The 27,687-nt window shown below is 35.2% G+C and overlaps 1 protein-coding gene across 1 annotated transcript in view; it reads left to right on the top strand.

Moving 5' to 3' along the window:
- The window catches only part of CPEB4 (cytoplasmic polyadenylation element binding protein 4), a 54,692-nt gene that overhangs the window by 10,343 nt on the left and 16,662 nt on the right, over positions 1–27,687 (top strand). The window contains exon 2 of the mRNA XM_015818625.1: positions 4,467–4,548. Coding sequence (XP_015674111.1) covers positions 4,467–4,548 — 82 coding nt within the window. The remainder of the gene's footprint in view (positions 1–4,466; positions 4,549–27,687) is intronic.

The following is a 27,687-nucleotide window of genomic DNA, read 5'->3' as shown; positions in this document are numbered from 1 at the left end:
ATATCAAGGTGAAAAATCTGATACTGCACTGACTTCATGGCAGCCTCCCAGTAATTATGCTGACTGAATGACTAACTCAAAAAGTTTCAAGCTTTTCCTTAACGTTCTGTTAAATCCAAAATTAAACTGGTTTTTTTAAAACTTATATGTGGAATTTTTTATTCTGTATTTCTACAAAAGGACAAAACAGTGACTAGAAAGTGCTGTAAGACTGAAAAGAATTGGCATCCTTCCACTGCTGTGGCATGGCACTGTTTGTTGGTAATAGACAAAATGAGTTCCGATGCCATATTAGATATGAGTTCTTCACCAGTGCATGATATCTTAGCAAGAATAAGTTGAATTCTTAATAAAATAAGTACACATTAAAAAAAACATGTTACATTAGATTATCACATTGTATTTCTAACACAACTATTTTATAAGTTTTAGGGGAGGGATTCAATCTTGAAATAACACTTTTTAAACTGGAGCATACTCATCATAATTCAGTCCTATCAGTTTTGCTAAGAGAAAATATATGAATTGTTAATTGACTTATTTTTCAGTTATGGAGTTCATCCCTATATAAAATTAACTTGTTAATATACTCATTTAGAGTATTAAAAATTGATATTTCAGTTTTAATTTAAACGTACTGATAAAGTTCAATGATAGAAAAGCTTTGCTTCAAATTTTGTTTTATATTTTACTTTTTGTTTTCTCTCGCATTGTAGATGTTAAGTATATATAGTTTTTCAAATAACTGTGATACTGAAATGAGGATAATTATTTAATAAATATACATACTGTCAAATTTCATTTCAACATTTCAGTTTTCAAAGAACATACAGAATTGTTGTATTCTTAAATTTTACCTCCCACTCTTCATTCTTCTTCATTCGTTCTAAGAGCCGTGCTGGCGCAGTGGTTAGAAAGCAGTACTGCAGGCTACTTCTGCTGACTGCTGGCTGTCAGCAGTTCGGCAGTTCAATTCTCACCGGCTCAAGGTTGACTCAGCCTTCCATCCTTCTGAGGTTGATAAACGAGGACCCAGATTGTTGGGGGCAATATGCTGATTCTGTAAACTGTTTAGAGAGGGCTGTAAAGCATTATGAAGCAGTATATAAGTCTAAGTGCTGTTGCTATTGCTTTTGGAAATGAGTCTGTAAGATGAGCTGCCTTTGAACTTGAAATACAAAGTGGTATCTGGAACATGTCTACTAATTCATTTTGATGTTTTAGATATAGAAAAGTTACCAAACTGAACTAGATGATTAAATCAAAAATCACATTTTGTTCATGTCCATGTTGATACCATTTCACAGAACTGTAATATGCGTAAATGTTACATGATTTGAACTCTTCAAAAGAAGTTCTATAATTGTATTCAAATGTAGCACAGCAAAGTTTATTTTGATTTTTGAAAGTCTATAGATTTTTGTTTCAGAGATGCTTTAATCAATTTATTCTTTTCGAGGGACTTTTTACTCCTTCCATTTAATCATGTCCAATTCTTGGATATTGCTTGGAGAAGTCCTTGTTCCTTACTTGGCAAAGTTTTTCAGAAATGGTTTGCTGTTACCTCCTTTCTAAGGTGGAGAGAAAGTGACTGGAGTAAGGTCACCCAGCTGGCCTTGGGCCTAAGGCAGGGTTAGAACTAATGGTTTCTGTCATGGCCCACTCAGAGGCCAGTTCAGAGGAGAAGGAGGAGGAGTTGGAGCTGGGACCATCTGACAGGGAAGGCACGTCAGGGGCTGAGGGGCTGAGGACAATGCTGTCCTGGGCCCCTCAGGCATTGAGATAGAGCTGCCTGCCTGCACAGACACAGGGGAGGATCGGCTGCTGACTGGCAGTGGTGCTGATAGGCAACCGGTCTCTTCTGATGAGGAACAGCTGCCTACTCCACTTGATCCAAGGGCAAGGAGAAGGGAGTGTAGGCAAGCCCAGAGAAGGGCTGCAAGGTTACTCGGGAGGAGGTCGCCCCACCCGTCCTCACAAGGAACACATGGAGGGGAGTAACTTAAGGAGAAGCCGTGGGGAGTTAGTCTTTGCCAGGAACAATTGTTTGCTTTGGCTTACACTCGCCCGGCTTTTATTCCTGCCTGTTGCTGTTTGCCTGGCCTCGCTTGGAAGATTGCTCTTCTCATTTTGTTTTGGACCTCGCCCTTCTCTTGTGGCCTGCGTTTGGCCTTTGCTTCACTTGAGCTTTGGAACCACTTCTTTTCTGGGACCTGCTTCTTGTCTTGAGGATTGCCCTTGTATTATGCCTGGACCCTGCCTGGTGGATTGGATTTGGAACCCTGGGTCTTGCCCTGTGAGCGTGCTCCTACTCTGTGGGCTTTCTTTGTACTATAGGGACTGTTGTTTGGGGGGACTGAGTGTGGCTGCCTTCAGGGTAGCGTGGGGGTGGAGCCTTACTGGTTGTTGGAGGGCCATTGGCCAGAACTCTCTAGAGATCTGCCTTGCCTCAACCACCTGAGTCATAACAGCTTCCTAGCTTCTAACCTGATGCCTTAACCATTACATCAAGCTAGTTTTTATTAACAGTGCTATGCATTAATAAATATAGTGAAGCAAGTTAAAGTTAAAGTGGGTCAATGCAAGAGCTTAAATATTAATTAAGAGCATAATATTAATTAATCCATTTATGTTCCATTTTTCCTTCAGACGTTTTCTTCCTACTCTCAAGTGAGAAATAAATTATAATTAGATATTTGACTGGATCAAAGCCATTCATTGAACTCTATGGTTCTGTATTAATTTGAGCTTTACACAATCGTAGACTAGACTGAACTGTGTAAGCTTATGTTAAAATAGGACTTTGGATATTATAAGAGAATTGTTCGATATAGATGTTCCAGATCTACAGAGAGTATATGATGATAATATGTTAGTCAGTCATTTCAATGAAATGTTTATGTAAATTATAATATAATTCTAACCTAAATGCAGAGTAATCTTGTTAGCTGAAATACCAGCCAATCTGGAATACCAATATTTCTAAGAAAGAGTATTCTTATACTTTTTTCTGCAGTATCCTGAAATTATTGATAGTTGCAGTATATAGGACAATGAATAGTACATTACCTAATTATAAAGTACATAGTAAATGCCCTGTAGTTCTATCTTACAGGATTAGGATTTATTTTAAAAATAATAAATTTTTGGAACTTTGGATATTAAAGGACAGTTTTTCACTTACTATCCACAGATAGTAATTTATTTATTTATTGTAATACTAGCTGTACCCGGCCACGCGTTGCTGTGGCTCAGTCTGGTTAAATGGAAAAGAAAGAAAAGAGAAAGCGCATGTTTGTGTTGCTTTTACGTCCAACAGATGGCGCTGTTTTTCAAAAAAGCATGTTTTTACCTGTCACAGGTGTGACATCTATATAATATAGGTATATAAAAACATGCGTGTATTCAAATGCAACGTTGTATCAAAATTTCAAAGCAATCGGTGAAGAACTTTTGGAGATTTAAGATTTTGAACAAACGAACATTTACATTTTTATTTATATAGATAAGATTTAAAAATATTTCTGATCTTTTAATCATTTTTATCTTGATATATTTTAGTATTCTATTGGTGTTTATTAGGACTTGTGAATGAATTTTAATTACATATTCCTATATTAATAATTGTGTTATTATAATATATAATATTATATATTATATTATAATTTTATCCTTATAAAATTATTTTCACTTAAGTTTGAAGTCCATAGCTTTTAATTAAATTGTGGAGAATCAAACTGATTACACTTAGTATACAGCACTTTCAATCTGCATTTTCAGTTGCATTTGCATTAGAGCAGTATAATGAAATATAGAGCAGAAAACCCTCAGTACAGCTATTTGTGAATTGTATATATTGACAACAGAAACATCCTTATTGAAACATAAGAATTATGTCTTCTACTATAAGTTGTCACTTGGCTCTAAAACTGTATGATTTAGCCAAGGAAGTGTTGCTAGAAAGAACCATAGAAAAGAATTGTAATGTGCTTTTGTATCTAATTCTCAATGGAATGGGATCCTTTTGAATAGATAAGCGAGGTTTATGTCAACAAAAGCAATGTTTAATATTCCAATATGGAGGCACTTTTTATTTCACTTGATTTGGCTTTATTGTTGGCAGACTAAATTGTAGGCTGATGAGTTTCTTGTAATCTATGAATAATAATTACTTGAAACATGCAAGCTATTATGTTTTGAAATTATATTTTACTTTGTTGAAATTATGTATGATACTTTTAATAACGTGGGAGATCGGCCAGAGTTCTAAAGGATTGTTCAGGTATATGTACAGTTTTAGCAAAATATGTGGCATTTTTAGATATTTACTAAGCCATGAATAACTTTCTAGTTAATTTCTGCTTAAAGTTCTTATATTTAGAAGTGATTAGTACATTGAAAAAAATAACTGAAAATGCTCTTTTGCTTAGCTCCCGCTCTAAACTGTTCCTTGTGTTTATTTGCAGGATCGTACAAGAACTTTTGACATGCATTCACTGGAGAATTCATTAATCGACATAATGAGAGCTGAAAGTGATTCACTGAAAGGTAAACTTGGATTACCAATTTTTGAGATTAAATAATTAGAGTAATATAGTTGTGCATGGTAGAAAGCTCTTCAATTTATAGTACAGTTAAAGCATTTACCACCCATGTATCCTTCACCAATTCTCTCTGTCTTTCATCATAAGCAATTAAACCAAAGCTACCTTTGAAATAATTCCTTTTTCATATATGTGCATGAATAGACTTATGCTTAAACTATTTGTTTCAAACAGACCTTTTTCTAACCATATACTCACTATACAGTCACTATGCTTATTCTCTGTTGGGTCCCCAAATGGCCCAGTCATTTTTCTTGTACTCACTCATCTCATTCTCACTCATCTCATTCTCACTTATCTCATGTTCTCCAAAGGATTATGAGAGGTTCTGAATATTGGTCAGGTCATTAATTGGTATTAATATTGAAAAAAATGAAGCGAAAGAAATAAGACTAAAAGTGGCATGACTGCAAGGTGAGAAAGCATGAGTCCTGTATGCCAAAGGTTTAGAAGACAGATTAATCTCTCAGATGGAATAAACAGGAAGTGGACATAAGGAAAGACAACAAGGAAGCTACTTGGAATAAATAAAAAAGAATTAAATTTCAGTGTGATAAAAGGGTGTGGAACTATGGTAAGAGAAAGTATGAAAAAGCATGCAAAGCTGAAACGATGAAGTGAAAAAGGCTAAAACAGAGCCACGAATGTGCTTAAAATAAGAGTGATTTGAGATGAAACTGAATGGAGGAAATACAGGAGATCCAGTATTGTATAGAAATTACAGAGCTATCTCAAAGAGTAGGATTGAATTTAATACTTTAAATGTTAATGACCAAAAAGTATGAAAATATATTTCCTAATATAAATATTAGGAAAATGTTGGGAAATTATTAAGGCTGCAGGTAATATTCAAATGTGAATATAGTTTACTTAACTGAATAGCTTAAAAGTTATATCTGTATGAAATGTTTGAGAGAATGTAGCTATTGTTCTCATCTACAAAAGGATAGGTAACAAAAGAGAATTTAAAAAAAACCCCCGATAGGGGATTACTTTGTTAAGAGTGCCTAAGAAGTTGCTTGGTAGATCTTTGATTGGAAGGATACAAGAGGTGACCAACAACAATTTGAGAGGTGTTACATCTTTGCTGGTTGGAACCATACAAATCAGATATTTGCTTTTCAACAGTTATTGAGAAAGGCTTGATTGTGAGAAGGGAAGCTTATTATACATTTTTGTATAGAAAAATCAAGGATGGTGAATAGATTTGAATAATGGGATAGTGGAATAATAGGGTTGAAGGTTGATCACTGATAAAAATGATATATAGTGGAAGGAAAATGAATATGAATAAATTGGATACTTAATAAATGGTACAATATTAAGCACGATGTCAGATCCCTTTGATTGTTTAATATATTTATGAATAAATGTATAAATATACTGATAGTGTTAAAGGTATGTTGGTTGGGAACCTAACTTTGTGGATAATCTTATGTTGTTATGCTGGCTAAGAAACCAAATAAATTGCAACAAATAATAGATATGAGGCTGGAAGGAGTATGCATCTGGAAATTCATGGCTCAAAGACAAAAGCAGGAAAATAGAGAGAATTATACCAAATTATATCTAAGTGGCTAAAGATTAGAGCAAGTAGATGGATTTTTATAACTTGGTAGAATAGTTTGCCAAAGATGGGAAAATGATTGGAGAAATGTTAAGACATTAAGAGACTAGTAGAAAGATGGTAAATAATATGTGGTTTGTGGCGAGGAATAAACATTTTTCAGAAGAAGTAAAAAAAAAGCATTGGGGTATTTCAGGAGAAATATAAAAGAAAGTTGAGTGCAGAGGGAACTGCAAAAGGAATGTAAAAGTAAGTTGAATGTAGTGGAAATGCAATACTTTAGCAGTATATGTGGTAAAATCCAAAGCGACAGGGCCAGGGATGAATTTATGATGAATGACTGTGGATTAAATTCAAAAGGAAATTGCCAGTACAAAAGTAGCCTGTTGAGGTGGTTTGATTAAAATGATTGAGGATCAAGTTGCAAAACATATATCTAAAGAATGGCTGAATAGGTTGAGAGAGAGAAAAAGACTGAGAAAGTCATGCTTTGATGCAATTAGAACATAGAACATAGTGCATTATGGTGCATAATTATGTGCAGAACATGTAATCATTCAGAATAGAACTGGAAGGGACCTGGAAGATCTTCTAGTCCAACCCCTTGCTCAAGGCAGGAGTCCTTATATCATCTCAGACAAACAGTTGTCCAATTTTTCTTGAAAACCTCTAGCGATGCAGCACCTACAACTCCGGGAGGCAAGCTGTTCCATTGATTAATTAATTAATTAATTAATTAATTAAGAAGGTTGCAGGGTGCTGTTCTTTCTTAACTGAAACCACTGAAACACAGAGACACACTTTTCATTGTAGAGCAATTTAAAAAGCCCCACTGTACTTTCCAAATTTGCATTTGTAGGGTATATTTATTTTATAGATTTGTCAAATTTATATAGCCGCCATCTCACAAGAAGGGACTTTGAGCAGAAGTTTCCAAACCAGCAAAATTCTGGGAGTTGAAGTTCCCCGGTCTTAAAGTTGCCACGTTTGGACATCCTTGCCATTGAGTATTGTGGATTGTGAACTTAATGGGGTTGGAGGAACAGAGTTTTAAGAAAAGAAAATAAGGCTCCCTACATGAAGGGAGGGGTGAATCAAGGAAATTGAAGCAGGGCTGTGAAGAGACAGCAGTGCCCAAAGCAGCTGATGAAATTATGGGGAAAGTGCATTACAAAATGCTCAGCTTTCTTAGGCATATCAGGACACCAGTAAGTACCACATGATGCCAGTTTATGTTTGTGTCAGCTTGAGTGATGGACAAAGACTCACATGGCCTTTTGTATGTGGGAGTCCATGTAAAAAAAGACAGAAGAAATTGTGTAAAAGAAGGGGGAATTATACACAGTTGATAGATGGGAGTTAAATGATCCTAAGTTACATGATATGTGATCCTACGTTATATGATATGTGGGAGTTGATATGATCCTAAGAAAAAGAGAGGCAGGAACGTTGAAGAGCAGAAAGCAATGTTTTAAGAGGTGTATGGATGTGTGGAAGCAAGGATCCTTTGCAAGGATGGAAAGATATGGAGTCACTATTATATATAGTGAAAGATGTTTATGTTAATCATATTCAGCTATGTTTTGTCTTTCTTATCTCATATATTTTAAGTTCTTTTCTGCCCTTTGTATAATACTGATAATTTCAAAGGGACTAAGGGGATAAGGGTATGTAACTTAAAGCAATTGCTCCTTCCTTTTATTTGATAGTTTGTCCTTATTGCAGGTTTTTTTTTCTTCCATTTATCTCAAGAGGAAGCTAAGCATTTGTTTATCCCTAATGCCTTCCTTGAAATAAATGTTTTAAAAGTTTGGGTTTTCCAGTGAAGACAAGCGATTTAAAACTGAACTTGACATGGAAAATTCTATCAGTTGGCATATTTTTCTCAAATAATAATTACACAGTATTGGACAATTGGTCTCAGTTGGTACAGAATTATGAGAAAGCAAGAAAATTTGTTTGATTATATGGGAGTAATTAAGAATTGGCAGGTGAACTATGAAAAAAGAGGGTTAGTCACAGTCTAAAATTAAGCAGTCAAGGCTCGGATGAATGTTTTGGCTGATGTAAGATTACTGTACTCTCTATTTTGGGAGTCATCTGAAGTACAACATGATGCAGAATCTATCACCAAATAGAACTAGGAATACATGAAACTCACATGATCCTTTCTTTAAATAACTTGTTTTCCATGCCTGCTGGCATTTTGAGAAGTATAGTTCCCATGTTCAATAATATATGGCTGTACTGACATCCCCCTATAAGAGTTTACATCTCTAGTCATGTTAAATGTTCCAGCCCTTCCAGGTAGCACCCAAATCTCCGAGTGGCCTGAGACTTGATATTAATACAATGCTGTTAGAAGGATGCCTGAGAAAATAACTACAGACACCTCACATCCTGGATGCAAACTGTTTCAACCCTTCCCTTCCCCTTGGGATGCTGCTGTAGGGCATTATATGCCAAAACAACTAGACACAGGGACACTTTTTTCCCTCATGCCATCACTCTGTTGAACACCGAATCCTCACAGTACTATCTTATGTCTAAGTATATTCACCCATTTTGTATGGCTCTAGAATTATTATTATCTTTCTCATCTCCTCTACTATTCTCTCTTATTGTATCATTATTATTATTTTTATTACTCTGTTGCTTTGCAAGTACACTGAGAGCTTCTACACCGGAGAAAATTCCTTGTGTGTCCAATCACATTTGGCCAATAAAATTCTATTTCTATTTCTATTTCTATTTCTATTTCTATTTCTATTTCTATTTCTATTTCTATTTCTATTCCTATCCTATCCTATCCTATCCTATCCTATCCCATCCCATCCCATCCCATCCCTCTCCTCCCACTGAGGTGTATCTGAGTGAAGAATAGGCCTAAAAATTTACAGCATCAGGAAGAAAAGAGACCACTTAAATAACTCATATTTCTGTTGTGACAATAGCTTGAAATAAAAACAGAACTCCGAGGTGTTAATGTAAACAACATACCATTCAGAACAGAATGGTATGAAAGTCACTTGCTTAGTGTGGAGTAAATGCTTAACAGTAATCTTAATTTACATGTTTCTGGGTTTTATGTGTCCGATGCTGCATTTGCTTAATTTTCAGGGTTTTTGCTCTAATTAGTTTATTTCTGAGGAGTGCTAGGGCAGATTTATGATCTTCCTTGAAAGTATATGTTTTCTGTTTTCAAGGCTGTTGTTGGTTAATGGAATCAACTTTTTAATAATTATTCTTGACTCAAAGAGTCCTAAATGCTTCACAGATTAACAAGCTAAAGTTGGTATTATCCACTTCTGGAGGTGAAAAGTAATGTGAAAACTATTATCACCAAGCCCATATAATGTTTTAAGATATGAAATCCATTACTCAAGTAAAACAGGTAGTAAGAGAATCTGGCAAGACCTGATTAGCTGACCTTTTCTTTCCACAAGGAAAAAAACAGTCCCAGGATTGGTTGGCATTCTCTTCCATGACCTTTGATACTTTTTCCTGTATTACTATTTCTAGAATATATTGAAATCCCTTTGTCTTGTCTAAAAGCTAGTTCAGTTCGGCATACATGTAAGTTACTAAGTAGTGTCTTGTAACTAGGCAACTTCTATTGCTTGAATACTGGGCATGTTGTGGTTTAATTTAAGCTGGGTATTATCTGATGCAGAATCCAACATCTTTAGGGAAATGATTTTATTTTCCCTTGTAATATTTAATTGAAAACTGTTTTTTTCTGCACTATATTTCTAGAGATGGTATTTCTGAAAGTATACAGATTTATTGAGGATCTACAGCTTGTATCTGGGATAAAGGGGAATGAATTCCAGGTCAATAAGTGGGGTTTTTTTTTTTTTTTTGGTAGATAGAATCTTAGGATATGCAGTCATAGCTGTTAAGCCATCTCTTCTTCTAGGAATTGACATACACACATACATACAAACAAATATTAAAGGCAACTAGAATAACAACATGGATAAAGCATCCAAGATGTGATGCCTTTGCCTTTCATGATCTGTATTCTGTTGATTTCTGGGAGAAAGATCTTTCATTTACATTAATCTGACTGATTAGTTGGTGAACTTTGATTCTGTTAGGACACAGAATATGGAGGAGTCTAAACTTATTTGTACTGAATGAAGATTTTTTGTTTTTCCTACTTACATCATTCTGAATTTGCAAAAAAAGAATTGTTCACAGATACTGTTAATTTGGCAAACAAGTTTTAATGACAACAAAACCAGAGTTAACCCATATATTTACACTGATATAAAACTAAAATAGAGATTATATCTAGGGATAGCAGAGGATCAAGAAAAAGGAAAATGGAGGTGGGTGGGGACCATAGCTAGTTGAGGCTGGAATTTTAGGAAGGTATCGGTGGGAAGAGAAGTGAATATAAAATACTGTATTATTTTTTTCACAAACCGGCTATACTAACTCGTGGTAGGCAAAGTAAGAAAAAAATCCACAGTAATAATAAAGCAATTATATTTGAATATTAGCCTCATTCTGGTAATATGCTCATGCATTGGCCTCACACAAGCAGCAATGTGCATATTCCTGAATGGGCAGAAATTCTGGAAAAGAAAAGATCTTGAGATCAAGGAAGAGAGTACAGATGAAATTGAAATGATGAATTAAAATGAAGGCAAGCCAAGCTGTTTTTACTGTGGATGAAAAGAAGCAAACAAGGTTCGGAGGTGGTTTACTCCCTGCTGAGAAAAGGGGAAACCACAGTGACTTCTCTAAGGCATATTTATGTGGGATGGGGAAGGTAAATAACAGAAGCGGTTTCCACTAGTCAGAAGGGATCTAGCTTGTAGATCTATTTGGCCATGCTTTTTCTGTTAGGAGTTTTAAGTAAGAGCTGGAGAAAACCTGCATTTCTCTTCCCATAAACAAGGTATCTCAATTAATAGCTCAAATACTGTAGAGGCAATTGCTGTAAAAGATCTTAAGCATATAGGTATGTTAGGTATTTAGTTTGAAATGTTCATTATAGTTAGTTGTGCTTTTGCTATTTGGCCATTGCAAACTTTGAGAAGTTCTTACAATTTATAGATATACAGTTTTGAAAAAAGTATCCCAAATAAATTATTATTATTATTAATTTAATTTAATTATTAATTTAATTTAATTTATATCCCGCCCTTCTCCTTACGGACTCAGTATTTATTAATTAATCTGATTCGGGCAAGCAAATATAAATACTATTTCCCCCATATTATAATGTATTTATGGTTATGCCTTTCTTAGAGTACTGTAATACCAGTGAATTAAATAAGAGCTTTATTGCTTGTGAATTTCAAAAAGATCATAATCTAAACTTCAAAAACATTCCAAATCTTATAAGACAGAATTGGCATAGCAAATAAAGACACCAGAGTTAGCATCTGTGAGCACCTTGTAACGTATTATATTCACAGTATTCTTCATGGTTGACCTATGTCGGCCATCCAAAATTCTGAAGCTTGCCTACAAATCGATGGGTTGTGGTGAGAACAGAGAAGCATGACCATCTTTCTCAATTTATTTTAGTTTTCTTATAATAGCTGTTGTCTTTAAGGATTTAAAGAGGATGGAACAGCATTAAGAGCTAAACAACAACTAAATAAATAGACAGGAACAATGGATGAATGGAATTAGATGTCCAGAGCACTCCTACCTCTTACCCGTCCGTTTATTCCGCCTCATTTCAGAGAGGCAGAGACCATGTACAGAGAAATGGATTGTCATCCTTTTTCTTGCACAAAGACAGATAAAGGTTAAAAAAAAAGTCAAAAGCATGCTTAAATTAATGTTGGCTCCTGATGACTTCATGAGTACAACCATGCAGCTTCCTTGGCAACAGTGCATCCTTTTTTTTTCTTTTGAAATATCTTTAGTGCTGACACTCCCCGACAGTCTTCCTTCTGAGCCTTTCTAGTCCTTCTAAGCACATAAAACTATCCAGGCAGATTGATATGTGCTTGTCTGTACCTGAAGAAATAGAGCCTATCTTTATGTATTCAGCGAAGCTTAGATTGATTTATGCCAGCCGTTGGGTCCTTGGAACACGATGAAGACCATGAGGAGGGAACCTGGTCTCTGACATTTTGTTCACAGAAAAGTTGTCTCAGGAGGCAATCTGGCAATCTGGCCTCTAGAGGAATTTCAGAAACAAATTCAACACTTAAGTAAGAGTACAGTCAAGATGTTAATGTTAAGCAATTAGTTTAAGACTGAAAGTATTATCATATAACTAATAGTTTTATGTGAATTGCAGTGTTTTTCTTTAATCTTACACTGCAGTCTGGAGGAAAATAATATTATGCATGGAACACTGACATCTTAAATGGCAGTTAATACTGCTAGATTTTTTTTTCTTTTCATTTTCCAGGCTTTAAGGTTAAGCTTTCTAAATAATAGCACGTTAGTCATTTCAATCATACTATATAAATATTGCCGCATTGAAATCTGCATTAAAATACAGGTAGTCCTCAACTTACGCCCACAACTGAGCCCAAAATTTATGTTGCTAAGCGAGACATTAGTTAAGTGAGTTTTGCCCCATTTCACGACCTTTTTTTGCCACATTTCTTAAGTGAAACACTGCAGTTGTTAAGTTAGTAACCCGGTTGTTAAGTGAATCTGGCTTCCCCATTGACTTTGCTTGTTAGAAGTTTGTAAAAGGGGATCACATGACCCTGGGACACTACAACTGTCATAAATATGAGCCGGTTGCCAAGCATCTGAATTTTGATTATGTGACCATGGGGATGCTGCAATGGTTGTAAGTGTAAAAAATGGTAATAAGTCACTTTTTTTCAGTGCTGTTGTAACTTCGAACGATCACCAAACTAATGGCTGTAAGCAGTGGTGGGATTCAGCCGTTTCGCACCACTTTGACAGAACTGGTAGCTAATTTTTTGTTGCCCAGGCCCAGAACGGACTTCCGGAAGCGGCATCCACACAGAGAACCGGTTGTTCACATATTTGAATCCCACCACTGGTTATAAGTCAAGGACTAATCTGAAATACAATGTAACAAGATTTATAACATTACAATAAAAGGAAAAAAAAAGAAATAAAATCAACACATGGCTTGTTCTGATAGGATTATTATTGCATAGAGTCCCACTTATTTGAAAGAAACATTGATGTTGTTGCTACCAGTTTTTGTCCTGTGGCCACATTTGGTTCCAAAATTAAGGAGACCACATTTTTTCCCCTCTCTTTTAGATGAAAGGTAGAAGAAATCCTCAAGGGGAATAATTTTCAATGGCAGATAGTTATAATCTTTACTGTTTCAGGGTTTATTAGATTTCTTTTGATTGGGAGTGAATGATGGTAGTGGTACAATAATGCTATTGATAACCCCTCTAAAATATCCCTACTTTCTGTTTACTTTATTGATGAATTTTATGATCAGCACAGTTGCTACCTGTCAGCTGTATATGAAGAATTGATGGGAACAGATGAGCATATTCTAATTCTTACCCTAAGGACAAAGGAATTATGGAATAGGGTTGATTTTTTAAATATTGTTCTTGCCCTGGCTTTAAAGATAGTAAATTTTGTGAATTGTTTCAAACCTTCCTCGTCTGTAATCATGGTAACAGAATAGTAATAACCCAGATTTGAAGGATGGAAAAAAATAAAACTGAGGGCTTGACAGGAAACATAGGATCCTGTTCTGAATAATTTAAGGTTGGCTAAAGAGAATATTATTGGAAGAAGAGGAAATCAAGTAAAATTATTATATAGACTATAGAATTATAGGAATCAATTGTTATTGTTTTGTAAACCCTAACCCAGAGAACACAATGTTTACCAAATATTAAGGTGTATGTTAAAAATTATTAAAACTTATTTAAAAAACTCATTAGTGAAGCATGCAGAAGAAAGTGCATACCTAGGTTGTATTTTATGGTAGCTTTTAAAAAGCAATAGGGCCTTCAGTTTAATACTTGTGATAGATGAGCTAGTATTTTTAGTATCGTAAACTGCCAGAAATCTGTTGATCTTGAATAGACAAATTTCAGTTCAGGATAATCTATATACATTGTATGAACAATTTCAAATATTCTGAGTATTGTAAACGAGCCAGTTTCTCTCTCTTTTTTTTTTCTTTTATACTATGTGGTCTCCTCTGTTAAATACTGCTGTTTTTAAATAGATGTCCACATCCCTGGCCAATTGTTATAGTTTTATTTTTGTTTATCATCTTTCTGAATGCAGTTTCATGTTTGTCTTGAGCAGCTGTCATTTTCAGTACGGGTATTTATATCGACAAGAGTGCATAATCTTCCTCTAGAAACTTGATTGCATTTCCTTTATGAGATATTTGACTTTCAAAGATTGAGCTTGAGAGGGAGAGATCTTCTTTACCTCCTCCAAATTTAGCTTATGTGACGTGGCAATTTCAACATTATCATCATGATAAACTAAACCTGGCTTTCTTGTTTCTGTGGAGCAAAGTTCTTTGTATAATGGCTTTGAAATCAGCTGCATGAATGGAATGTAAGGAAAAAATGAATTAATTTGAGGAAGATGTGATAAGAGTAAACATTTAAGAATTTATATCAAGGGAAACATAAGATAATAGAAAAGATAGGTCATTAGTTTCTACCAATAAGTTATCTTGCCTACAGCATCCTAAGTTTCCTTTGATGGCCACTTATATTCCTCCAGAAAACCTTCAGACAAGACAATATTCATGTCATGTTTTCCCCTTCCAATTGATATTAGCTGCTATACTGTCTTGGAACATGACTTTTTACCCCGTAATTATTCTTGCTAACAATTGCTGATAGACAAATACAGTAAGATTATACGTCATGTCCTTTTAAAGTTACCTAGGCTAATAGCTGGACCCTTATCATGTGGTAGTGAGTTGATATTTTCATTGATTTACCTAATCCAACTCAAGTATCCATTACTGTAGCTTTGCATTTGGGATTAAGTTTACAGCTTTTGAAATCTCTGATATTGACAGGCAGGAGGTAATGGTATATGGAAATGACCTTGGGAGACAGGAGGAAGACCACAAGACATCAGTGCCTTGACATCAGTTGGATAAGAGGCAGTTCAGTCCTCAGTTGGGGGGAAAGCATGGGAAACATTTCATAAGGGACCCTCCCTAGTTTTTGGGAAACTCAAAAGAGATCAGGGGAGAAATGCTTACAGTTTTGCAAGATACTGTTAATGTGACCTTACAGTAAAGATAGTGCTGATGCTGGTGGTTGGGCTTCTTGTCTGGACTACCTTGAAGGGCTAACACAACCAAAACTAAAGTTATAATGTAAATTGCCTCTAAAATGACAAGATATCCCGATTAATGCTGCCATATAATAGAATATCAACATTTCCTTTTAAATTAAATTAAATGTATACCTGGTGGTTGCTTTGTCTTTTTTGTGGGATAGAACATTTATAGGGTAGCAAAGATAGGGGGATGATTAGGCAATTGGGGTAGACTTGGTAAAAATATCATCCATGCTATATCACCTACCTCATACTTAACTATTAAGGTAAGTAATGCATATATGAGAGAGATTTTGGTATAGCAGTTAGAAAATCAGAAGATTATGAGTTCTAGGCTTGCCTTAAGCATGAAAGCCAGCTCAGTGATTTTGGGCCAGTCCCTCTCTCAGCTTATCTTACCTTACAGGTTGTTGTGAAGAAAATATTGTAGTAGAAAAAAGGAGAACTAGGTATATTTGCTGCCTTTTGATGATACATTAAATGACATAGTATCTCCCTTGAAGCAGCCGGCAACATATTGAGATGCCAATGCTTGGTTTTCTCAGAATCTCTCTCTGCTGCAGAGAAGATCTGCTTTGATGATGGAATGAGAATGAAGTTTGTGAAAATTCCAGGGTATTTTGGGCTTACCAATTTGGGCTTAATTTTGAAACTGTAAAATGCTGACTAAAAGGCCAGCTGGATGATATCAAGTGCTATGTATAGCAAGCTATAGCATCTTATGCCACTTCCTGTATGACTACCTATCACCATAGATTCTTTTTTTATTTGTACTTTATTACATTTCTACAAAAATAAAATATTAAAAAAGAAAAAAGAAAAATATGAAGGAAAAATAGTGAAGGGCAAAGGGCAAGGGATAAAGGGGAAAATGGGGAAGATAAAATAAAAAGAGTAATGCTTGACTTTCCTTTCAAGAGTTACAAATATAAAATACATTACCTTTTGATCAGAAGCCCAATAGTACTATCTGATTTCTACTATTGGAGACAGTATACGTTATCAAATGGTTTGCTTAATTAGAATATTGATTATAGATATTCAATTGTTTGAAATTAAAAATTATCTTAAAAACCTGTATTAAATACCTGTACCTTGAATTTACTATTTTAAAGACATTTTGCACCTTAGAAAATGAGATACATCAAGAATATTGAGCAATAAATTGAGCATTTGAAATAGCTTAAAGTCCAATTTTGGCACCAGTAAAAGTCATAATGACCAGTTTTGAAATTTTCTTAAAGTTGAAGATCCCAGTTGCAATTGCAGTACCAGCTGCTCTTAATGTGTCAAAATCTTTGCTTTAGAAACCTTACCTTATTCTGAATGAATCTGTAGAAGAGTAGTGTAGTGGTGAACAAAGAAGAGAAAGACATACTCTAAATAAGTTGTGAAATGTAAAGATGGATAGCATAGGGTCTTGAAACTAGATTGGTAAAGGGATCTTGGATCAGTATATATTTTCCAGAGCTTCAGAGACTAAAGAAATAGCCTGATAGGAAAATGGACATCTTGATTATAATTGTTAGAAATTGAGGTGTTGTACTTTCTTCTATAAACCCAATCTTAATTTGTTATTATGATAGCATAACGACTAGACTAGACTAGACTAGACTAGACTAGATTAGACTAGATTAGACTAGACTATTCTTTATTGTCAAAGTATGATTGGACACACAAGGAATTTGTGTTTCCAAATTTCTGCACAAATATCACAATTGTTCAATTATTCACCAATTTGTATGTGCATAACTGAGCAAATGAAACTATTTTGGTTGATTTTTGGAATCTTAAAGCATTAACATTTGAATACTGTAAAATTAAAAATATACTCTGTATTGAACATGGGGTTGTAATTTGTTTTTAAAAAACTAAGCATACCTTGGGCTTTGTCACTGAAGAAAATATAATAAAGTGAAAGTTTATAGAAGAAAACTTTGCCATTATAGTAAACAAACAGTGATATTCATTATCTTGACTTAGCAACAGGACCTGAATTCAAAGAACAGCCTTAGTTTTGCACACCCAAAAAGCTTTACAGTTGTTTGTCTGACAACACAAGTTTTTCATCTGATCGTGATATGTTCTGAGCCAGTAGTAAAAGTAATACAGTATGACACTGTATAGTGCCAGTTTAAGAAAAAAAATATTGAATGATTTGATAGTTTTTGTACTGAAGTCCAAGGAAATAAAATTGTAGAGTTGGAAGATGCCAATTAGGACAATGAATCCAACTCCCAGAACAGATAGCTAAAATTATTTTTGCTGCTACTTGCTGGCTTTCTGGATTTTTGCAGTTTAGATTTGGTAAATTTCTGCAGGGATAATGATTTAAAAATAAGTAATTATTACATTTATTGTTCTCCCTTTCCCAAAAGCCAGATTACTCTATACAGGGCTTTTTTTCTCATAGAACGCCCAGAACGGAGTTCCGGCACCTTTTTTGGATGGAACCTTGTAGGGTAGGCAAGGCAGGTTGTATGACGTGTGTGAGTTCCGGCACCTTTTTTTTTTTTTTTTTTTTTAGAAAAAAAGCACTGACTCTATATACTACATGAGGGCAAATTACTGCTGTCTAATACTGAAGTAGAGTATTAAATACGAAGCAAAGTGCACTAATTTGTTTAGCTCATGTGAAAGGAACTTGATGCTCACAGTACTGATATTTTTAGTGCAGCGTTTGGAAGAGCAGCTTTTACTGGCAAACCAGCCAAAATGTACAGCTAAATGAGTTCAGATAAGTAGATTATTTGAATGTAGTAAAATTCCTCTCTAGAAATCTTCCATATAATTTGTCCATTATTAAATATATCTCTGCTGATGATGAATTACAGTAAAGCAAAACTCTGCAAGAGAGGGTTTTTTTATGAGAATATATTTTATGAGATTAGAATTTTTGCTAAAATTGTTAAAACCTATTTTTAGGAAACAGTGTTTAGAAAATATTGGACATAATAAATGCTAACATGCAAGTATGCTACTAAGACAAGCAACTTTTTCCTGAAATGTCTGTAATAAAATTTGAAGACTATTGTTTTACTATACCTCTCTTAAGCAGTTGAAGAGGTAATCATTCATTCAATCATCCACCAGAGGTTCCCCCCCCCCTTAGCTGCAGTGGGATGTAATTTGGCTTAATTATAAAAATACAAATATTCACTTTTGTTATGTAAAATGAGCAGCTGACTATTTTCTGCGGTAGCTTTTAACTTGTCAAATATTCTTGGAAATGCCAGTACTCATTGTTAGGATGGATCAGTTTTTCCGGTTAATATCAATGTTGATGTGTTTAGTTATAGATCTGTTCCATTCCATTATTATTATTATTATTTTAAATGATAATTTCCCATTTTGCTTTTAAATTGTACCTAGTGAATTTGCAGAGAAATGCTTCCTGAAAACTGTGATATCTGAAGGATATCCATCTTCTAAACTGTGTATTGGTCTGGGAGGTTTGAATTATAACTATTTAGGCATTCCATATCAGATAGTATATTTGGATAATTTATTTCTGTTAGTGCTTACCATGATGACAACAAATCTAATTGCTGGCCATTGTGAAATTTATGTGAAATATATGTCTATCTTGTTTCTGTTTATATCCTCTGAATTTCTATCTTCAAGTATTGTAGTGAAGCTGAACAATCAATTTAGGAAAGCAACAAAGGTCTTTTGCTTGACATTAGTCTAGATGGGCTGAGGAACTCTTTCATAAGAAATGAAAAGTTTTTCAATAGTTGTTTTTGATAATTTGGAAGTCTTTGTTTTCTAATCTGTAATCTGAGTTTTCTTTAAATGAATGTATGAATTGGAAGACAATTTGGGAGAAAGTTCATTGTTCTTTTTTAACTAAACTGATAAGCAATTGACAAATGTACTATATTCTTTTAATAATATTCTTTGTTATTTGGATGGTAAGTAAAGTTCAGAGTTGGAAAACCAAAAATTGGAATGTTAATGTAAACTCAATTATCCCTTCTAAAGCTAAATGTCAGATTTAGAAATGCTGAATTTATTGGCATTCCAAAGTTATAAATACCCTTAAGGCCTTGATATAAAAATGTTTAATTTGTTTTGAAATAGGAATGAAGTAAACTAAACCATATTTAAAAGGTATTTGTGTATGAAACCATAGTGTAAACTGATTATTGTTAAAATGTATATTGAACATTCCATCTAAATATCGATTTGCAGACAGTGTTTTCAAGCATGCATATACAGTATATCTCTATCTATCTATCTATCTATCTATCTATCTATCTATCTATCTATCTATCTATCTATCTATCTATCTATCTATCTATCTATCTATCTATCATCTATACCAGTGATGGCGAACCTTTTAGAGACCGAGTGCCCAAACTGCAACCCAACACCCACTTATGCATCGTCGAGTGCCGGGTGGGTGTGGCCCATTGGGTGGGTGTGGCCTATTGGGTGGGTGTGGCCCATTGGGTGGGCATGGCTGCAGTGGTAACGGCACACTGGGTGGGACTAAAAAGTTCAATCAATCAATTCCAACTTTGCAAGATCTTTTTTTTCCCACGAGAAGTTGAAGTTGACTGATTGAACCTTTTTTTTTTTTTTTGCACACGGCGGTGGAGGCCTAAAGTGAAAAGATTTTATAAAACCCAGCTGAAGGCCTAGGACTGGGGCGATGGCACACGTGCCCACAGAGAGGGTTCTGAGTGCCGCCTCTGGCACCCGTGCCATAGGTTCGCCACCACTGATCTACACAGTATATGTATATGTATATAGTATATGATATAATCTTTAGTATCTGAATATACTACCTTTAGTACACACACAATTTCTCAAATGATTTGTATGGATTATGGTATTTATGTATAAATATATAAGTACATTCCTAAGAGAGAGCCTAAGAGAGGTCTATTGTTAAGGCCCTAGGCTAGAAGCTAGGAGACTGTGAGATCTAGTACCATTTTAAGTATGAAAGCTGCCTGGGTGACTTTAGGTCAATCACTCTCTCTCAGCCCATGATATCAGACTCAGCCAACAAGCTGATTAATAATAATAGTAACAAGGAAAGTGCTAGGAAGAAAAGAAATCGTAATAATTACAGAAGGAGTTGGATTTGGTGACTAAAATATCAAATCTTCTAAAAGAATATATGAAGTTTTCAGTTTCATAAAAAGATTTTTTTTAAAAAAGTAATTTATTGAAAAGTTAAAATAACGAATATAATTTCCATACTCACTACAGCAACTAGTAATATTGAGAGTGCTTGGTTGGTCCAGCATTTTGCTATATGCTAATTTTTTTGTGAAATCAGTCTGTACTAGAAGCCTTTTGAGCTCAGTGGAACGATTATTCCACAGATTAGTTACCACACAGGATCTAATGCAATATTAAATACGATTCCCTAAATTCTGGCACAAATACAAGTCAACATTAATTTTTAAATGTCATTTAGAATTATCACTTTCTCACCATGGAAGAAACCCTTAACATTTTCTAACATCTGATCAAAATAGCATTGAACAGTAGTGATCAAAAGTTACTTCGGAATGTGGGGGGAAAAGGTAAATTTTTTCTAGTGTATTATCTTATTTTGATATTGTTAAGTCCGAGGACTGATCTAATACTATAGCAGATCTCTAAAAACTCAGTGTTATTATCTTGGCATTATAATACCAAGATTGAATATCTGTTTCACACCCAAATTCTGTAGGAATGTAGAATTCCAATCCATGGCCAACTCATTAAAGCAGTGTATTAGCTATTGGGATCATTGCATATAGATTATTATCTAAACTCTTCATCCAATTAACAGCTTACTGTATACCAGTAGATAAATTAATCTATCCCCCCTCCCCAACTCTTGGCTGACATCAGTGGGTATAATTGCCCTCTCTAAAAGTCCTATCTGTGGAGCTCCACCCTGTTCTTAGCATTGCCACTGTGGGAGTGAATATCATATCCAGTATAAACAGAAAGGAAATATCTTTTTCCATGCACAGAAGGAGAAGAGTGATTTCTTCCTTCTTCCTTCATCATTCTTCCTGCACAAAGAAAAGGACAGGGGTATCATTAGTCTTTTGAGGAGGGGCTTCTGCCTCGACCTCCTTAAAAGTCAAACATGGAAGTCTTAGCCTGCAACCCACAGCTTTCCTAGATATATTCAAATGTCCATAACAAATGTGTTGACACTGATCTTTCTGCATCTCTAATTGTGATATATTTTCCTGTTATTTCTTAATTCCTTATTTCATACTGTGGAAACAGGAGTAGTTAATTACTATTCATTTCTCTCAGATAACTCCAGAGTAATAACAGGGTAATGTTTTAATAATTAGAATGACATAATCATATGTAGGGGGAGGTAAAAATGGGCCAGACAGCAGACATGGTATTACATTGCAAGCTGCATCCTTTTGGTGCTTGTGATAATGTGTGTGCATACAAAAGTGTTGAGACTTGTACTGGGATGCCATGTCTGCTATCCTGCCTGTTTTGACATACATATGTAAGCACCAATGATTAATGATAATTTGGGTCTATGTTGTCTTACCAATAAAGAACTTTTAAGAAATGTTCTACTTGAAATAAAAATGAATGTAGCAATACCTTTAATTTAAAAATATTCCTGATACTGCACAATGACCATTTCTCTTGTGCCAGAATGACTTCTGGGCTTGCTTCACATATACCTATATACTGGTAGGAGAGAAGAAATGTAAATGATTAAAATGTATATGAAATCAATTGTTAAAATTGCTCATCTATTTAACTAGTGTTAGTTTTAAAATTTACTAATTGTCCTCATCCATGTATTTTCCTTAGCAACCTAAATGTAGGGCCAAGTTATTTTATAGGAAGAAAGTTACAGTAATAAGAAAAAGTAGTATTCAGTTAAATTCAGTAATCCATTCAAAACATTCAGTAAGAATATTTGAAAACTGAATTGCCGAATATGATTGCCTGAGCATCTGTTTATTAGTTGATACGCATATAACAATCTAACGAAAGGAGGATTCAAAATACACAATTATACCAACATGTAATATAAGCAGTAAATTTGACTCCAATATGTGTTCAATAATGAGACCCCAAGAAAGAAAGAGAGAATGAGAGAAATGATAAGCTTGATCACGCCAAAAGAAGGGGCAAAAAGATTGACTTTGAATATGGCTGTGAAGTTTAGATATTAATCTTGCAAATATTTCCTTTTTAAAAACATAAATCTTTATTTCTTATGATTATATTAAATATCATTATACTCTCAGAAGAGATTAGACAGAAAATATATTAGCCATTTTTAAGAGGGATTTTGTAGAAGCACAACCAGTTTGGTGTAGTGGTTAAAGCACCGGGCTAGAAAACGGGTGACTGTGAGTTCTAGTCCTGCCTTATGCATGAAGCTAACTGGATAACCTTGGACCAGTCATTTTCTCTCAGCCCTATGAAGCAGGCAACAACACAGAACTTCTGCAATCTTGCTAAGTAAACTGCAGGGACTTCTCCAGGCAATCGCTGGGAGTCAAGATTGAAAGCACATCTTTTTCCTGTGACAGTTCTTCACACGTTGGAAGACTGCTATTGCAGTGTGTCTCTCCGTAGGCTTCTTTTCTTTAGGATAAGTATACCCAGTTCTTTTAACCTTTCTGTATAGGAGTTAGTCTCGAAGGGCCTCATTGTCGTGAATGCTATTATCTGTCCTTTTTCTGGTTCACCTGCATCCTTTTTGTACTGTGTTTGGAGTTCGAGAGTCGGAAATAATATTCTAGGTGTGATCTGCCCAGGACAGCATTGAGTGGTGCTGTCATTTCTTGTGGTCTCCATACTGTTCATCTATTGATGCAGCCCAAGATTGCTTTGGCTCTGTTGGCAGCTGCACATACTACCAGTTCTTGCTTAGTTTTTTTGTCTATCAAGCGTACCAACCCCCTTCGCACAATATTACTGCTGAGCCAGTTGCTGTCTATTTTATATATGTGCATCAAAGGCCTTACTGAACTCTTAAGGGTGCTCCATCTGCAACATTCTTTTGGTCCACTGGTTTAATCATTTTGACCCTCTCTTCTCTCAAAAAAATAATTTCTGGCATGACCTATTTTTAACAAACTGACGCTGGCTTTATATTACTTGTTTCTAAGGGGTTGCAAACTGCTACATGATGGTCTTTTCTAGGATTTTTCCCAAATATTCACATTAAGCTGATTTTTCTATGTTTCCTGTGTGAACCTTTTTTTTCCCCTTTACAAAGATTGGACTAAGGTTAGCTCTTCTGGCACTTCCCTTTCCCCATTCTAGAAGTCCTCAAAGATAACAGTCAGTGGTTTTGAGATCCCATCCATCAATCCCTTTGGCCGTCCTGGCAGGCAAAGTTCAGAAAAAGTCATAATGATTTGATCCAGAAAAAGGCAAATGTAACTCTGCTCATGCAGCTTGGTTTTGCCAGACACTGGCATACCTTCACGTTGCAATATCTTCTGCTTCAACCAGACTGGGATGGAGTATGGGGTATCTACGGAAGAACAGGGATTCTGCACAGTTTGGAAGAATTCTGCTTGTATTTACATATATTAGCTTTGGTTCCAAGTCATTGCATTCTTAGCGTATAATCATATGCATGCTTATCTAGGAGAGTGATGAATCTTCTTTTTAAGTAGACATGTATATGAATTTTCTCTTATTGTACTGTCAAAGAGTAGTGGATGAAAAGACTACCGTAGTTATAGGACACAATATCCAACCTATTTTGCAATAAAAACAATATTTGCTAGTATTCCAACTAAAAAAAAAGGTCACAGGTCTTTCCTAGATCTATCTCTAGAGAACTGAGGAAAAACAAAAATACATGCTAGAGTACTCTTTTCAAAAAAATTACAGAATTGTATTATTCTGCAATATTTGCAAAATCAGCATAGAACCCTTGGTTCCTCTGATTAAATGAATAGGCATATTAGTTATGAAATGAGTCACATGCTAGAGAAGATATATTTATTTCACTCTTGAAACTTGCCAGCACTGGTATAAAGGATAGTTTTGCCCAAATGGAGCAAATAGATGTGCTTGTTAGTAATGCATGTAATATAGCATGGGAATTAAAGCCTATTTCCATAATTGGTTTATAGCATTGGGATTTTAATTTGGGAAGTTTCATGGAGATCTAAAAAATGAAACAAATGATTTGATAAGAAATAAAAATAATATAAAGGCTAATGATAAACTGGATAGAATTTTTTTTTTAAAAAAAATAACCATAGCTCTTAAATGCAAATTCAATGAAAAAGGACACAATTTTTTTAGGGAGCATTTTCACACTGTTCTTCCAAAAATATTTAAAATTGGTTATCTGATCACATCATGGCTCAATAAAGCCAAAGTGACAAAGAATCCAGTTAACAATCGGTATGGAGAATGGAAAAAAGATTGCAAAATGGAGATGATGGGAAAAATAAAGGGCGGATATGAGATTTCTATCCTATAGTCAGTAAATCAGTTCACAGAGCACGTGGCACTGTTGAAATGAAGTAGAAATTTGGCTATTAGAAAGTACTGGGAAGGAAGGAATAGATCTTCTCAGGATCACGGATTGGGGCAGCTGCAGTACCACATTCTTCGTTTCGTTGCAGCACTGATCGGGCGTTACCAGGTCTTTGATTCCTCTGCCTATCCTCCCCTCCCTGTGTTGACAGAGCTTGGTTGAAGATTGGATTGCAAAAGTGACAGAATACTGGGAAGCAAACCAACTTTACGAGAGAAACAGTTTTATTAAAGAGAGAGAGAGAGAGACACTGAATCATAATAACAAGGTGCACCAGTGAGGGGGTTAAAAAAAACCGTTTCCCATCTGAGCTAAAACATTCCCTGGAGGGGAAAGAAAACAACTCTCTGACAGTCCTGTTAAAAGTTTTGCAAGTGAACCTGTGGACCACACCTCACAAGTCTTTCCTAAAGATTATCGGCTGCTGTAATATGGCAGCTAATTAAGGACTTGTGTGAGTCAAATGATAAAAACGGCAAAATACATGAAACTAAGGTGCCCAATTAAATTAACCATTTCTTTGTAACCTTTCTCTTCTGCTTTATCGCATAAAGAAACTTTCTTGCTTGCCATAGTCAAAATATTACTAATTGGCAGCTGGTTTTGTTGCAGGCTGAGCACCTTCCAAATAAATGTATAAATCTGAGAAACCTTTATTAATTCAAACATTACTAATAGTTGTCAAAATGGTGCTCTGAAAAAGTTGTGATACTAATAGGGAGGTTGCATTTGTGTGCCACTTTTAAAGAATTGATGTGTTTAGTCAAACATGTCAACCATTTTAAATAGGAGCCTCCCTATTGGTTTGTATTCATTGCTTCTCTATGTGCTTTGTGAGGGCCTTATCGATATCTACTCACAAGTTCCATTCCCATGTGTAGAAAGACAGAACATGATTTAAAAGAGAAGCTGCTTTCTCTAAAAAAAGATGATGTCTATTAGATTAAACAAGTCCTTTTGGTGACTTCTTTTTTTACACTGAAAAAAGGACTCCATGTTTATAATTATTGTATGTATTTAATTTTCTTTTGTCTTCTATTTGTGGTAATAAAAACAATTGGATTGCCAAGGAGTATTTCCCACTGGGCAACAGGCAAATGTGTGTGTGTGTGTATGTGTGTGTGTGTGTGTGTGTGTGTGTAGGCCTGCGCGTGTGTAAGGTATGAATTTTATAGCTGTTATTTAAAGTTGGAGCAAATATTTTATTGTTTAGGTCCTCAGTGTGGTGCCAAAGTACTTGCAAGATTTTCTATCCCACCCAATTTTTTACATTTTTAAAAACATTCTTTGATTTTCAAAAAAAAAATAAAAAAATTGAAAGCTGGCACGCTTCAAAGCAAAATATCAGCCTCCAGACTCATAGTTAGTTTTCAAAAATACTTTTGAGCTGCAGATAGGCTCCATCTATTTACCTATACTGGAAAATAAAAATAATGGATGGCAGCAGCTTAGGGCCGGTTTAGAAAACGGAAGAAAAGTGTGAGAAGAGATGATAGTGGTGCAGATGAACGTGGCCGAACATTCAGATCAGTGCTGGTGTTATAACTGGCAATCTTCTCTGTGGTAGCCATTTTGCAAAGCTACCGAAAGCAGCCATTCTGCAAGAGCATCCACAACATGTTTTCAAATTTTCATATGTGTGCTCTAGCTTGGACAAAATTGGAATCCTTCCTATTTCTTAAGACAGTGCTTTATTTCTATTACAATTAACAGATTGATGAGAAAAGAATAGTGGTGCTAACAACATGTAACTCATTGCTGGAGTTAATATTCATTAACTTTAATAACAGATATTTTGCAAATAGACTACAAAAATAATTCAGATACTGGTCTAGTTTACAGTAGTCAGGTTTTTTTTGTCAGTATTTGCAATAGATTCTAATAATAAGACGACTATGTGGAATGCCCTGATAATAAGAGCTTTCTTCAGTAGATGGTTATTGAAAATGTCAGTTCAATATACCATGCTGTGAGAAAAAGACAAAATCAGCAAGAGAGAATAGAGAATGCCAGTTTTCAAACATACAGGGATTTTCAGTAGCTTTGAGAACTAATTCAAAGTGCTGGTGTTAATAATTAAAAACCTAAACCGTCAGGAACTGGGATATTTTTACAGCTTCCTTCTTCCAATACTATAGGATGCTTTTTGTAATTTAAGACTTTTCCGTAAGATCTGCTCCTGATCACAGAAATGTTGAGAGTATATCTGGAAAAAGCAGGCTAAAAACAGCATTATACTCTGCTGAGACCTCTTCCATTTGTTTGCTAGATTGTGCATGCTAGAGAAATACTTTTCTTTTTTCTTTTAGCTATTTTTGTTCCCTGTGTTTGATGAGAATTTTTTAAAATTTTCCTTTAAGTTGTATTGTTGTTTACTACTCCTTAAAGAGTTAAACTGTTATTGTGCGCTACTGCCTACTGTGTTTTTGAATCACCTGGCAGAATATACATGTTTTAGTAAAAAGCATAATCTGGTAGAACATGAGTATTATCCTCTGACTGAAGATAAATCCTGGACTAAATCCATCAGTACGCTGACGATACTCAGCTGTATATCTCCACCCCAGACCACCCCAACGTTGCCCTTGACGTGATGGCCCGTTGCCTGGAGGCCGTACGGGTCTGGATGGGGAGGAACAGACTCAGGCTCAACCCTTCCAAGACCGAGTGGCTGTGGTTGCCAGCGCCTCGGCATAGTCAGCTGACACCATCGCTGACTATAGGGGGCGAAACTTTGGCCCCCTCGGAGAGGG

This window comes from Protobothrops mucrosquamatus, unplaced genomic scaffold, assembly GCF_001527695.2.
Source record: "Protobothrops mucrosquamatus isolate PMUCROS unplaced genomic scaffold, P.Mucros_1.0 scaffold_141, whole genome shotgun sequence".
Taxonomy (NCBI): Eukaryota; Metazoa; Chordata; class Lepidosauria; order Squamata; family Viperidae; genus Protobothrops; species Protobothrops mucrosquamatus.
This window is presented reverse-complemented; position numbering and strand designations above follow the sequence as displayed.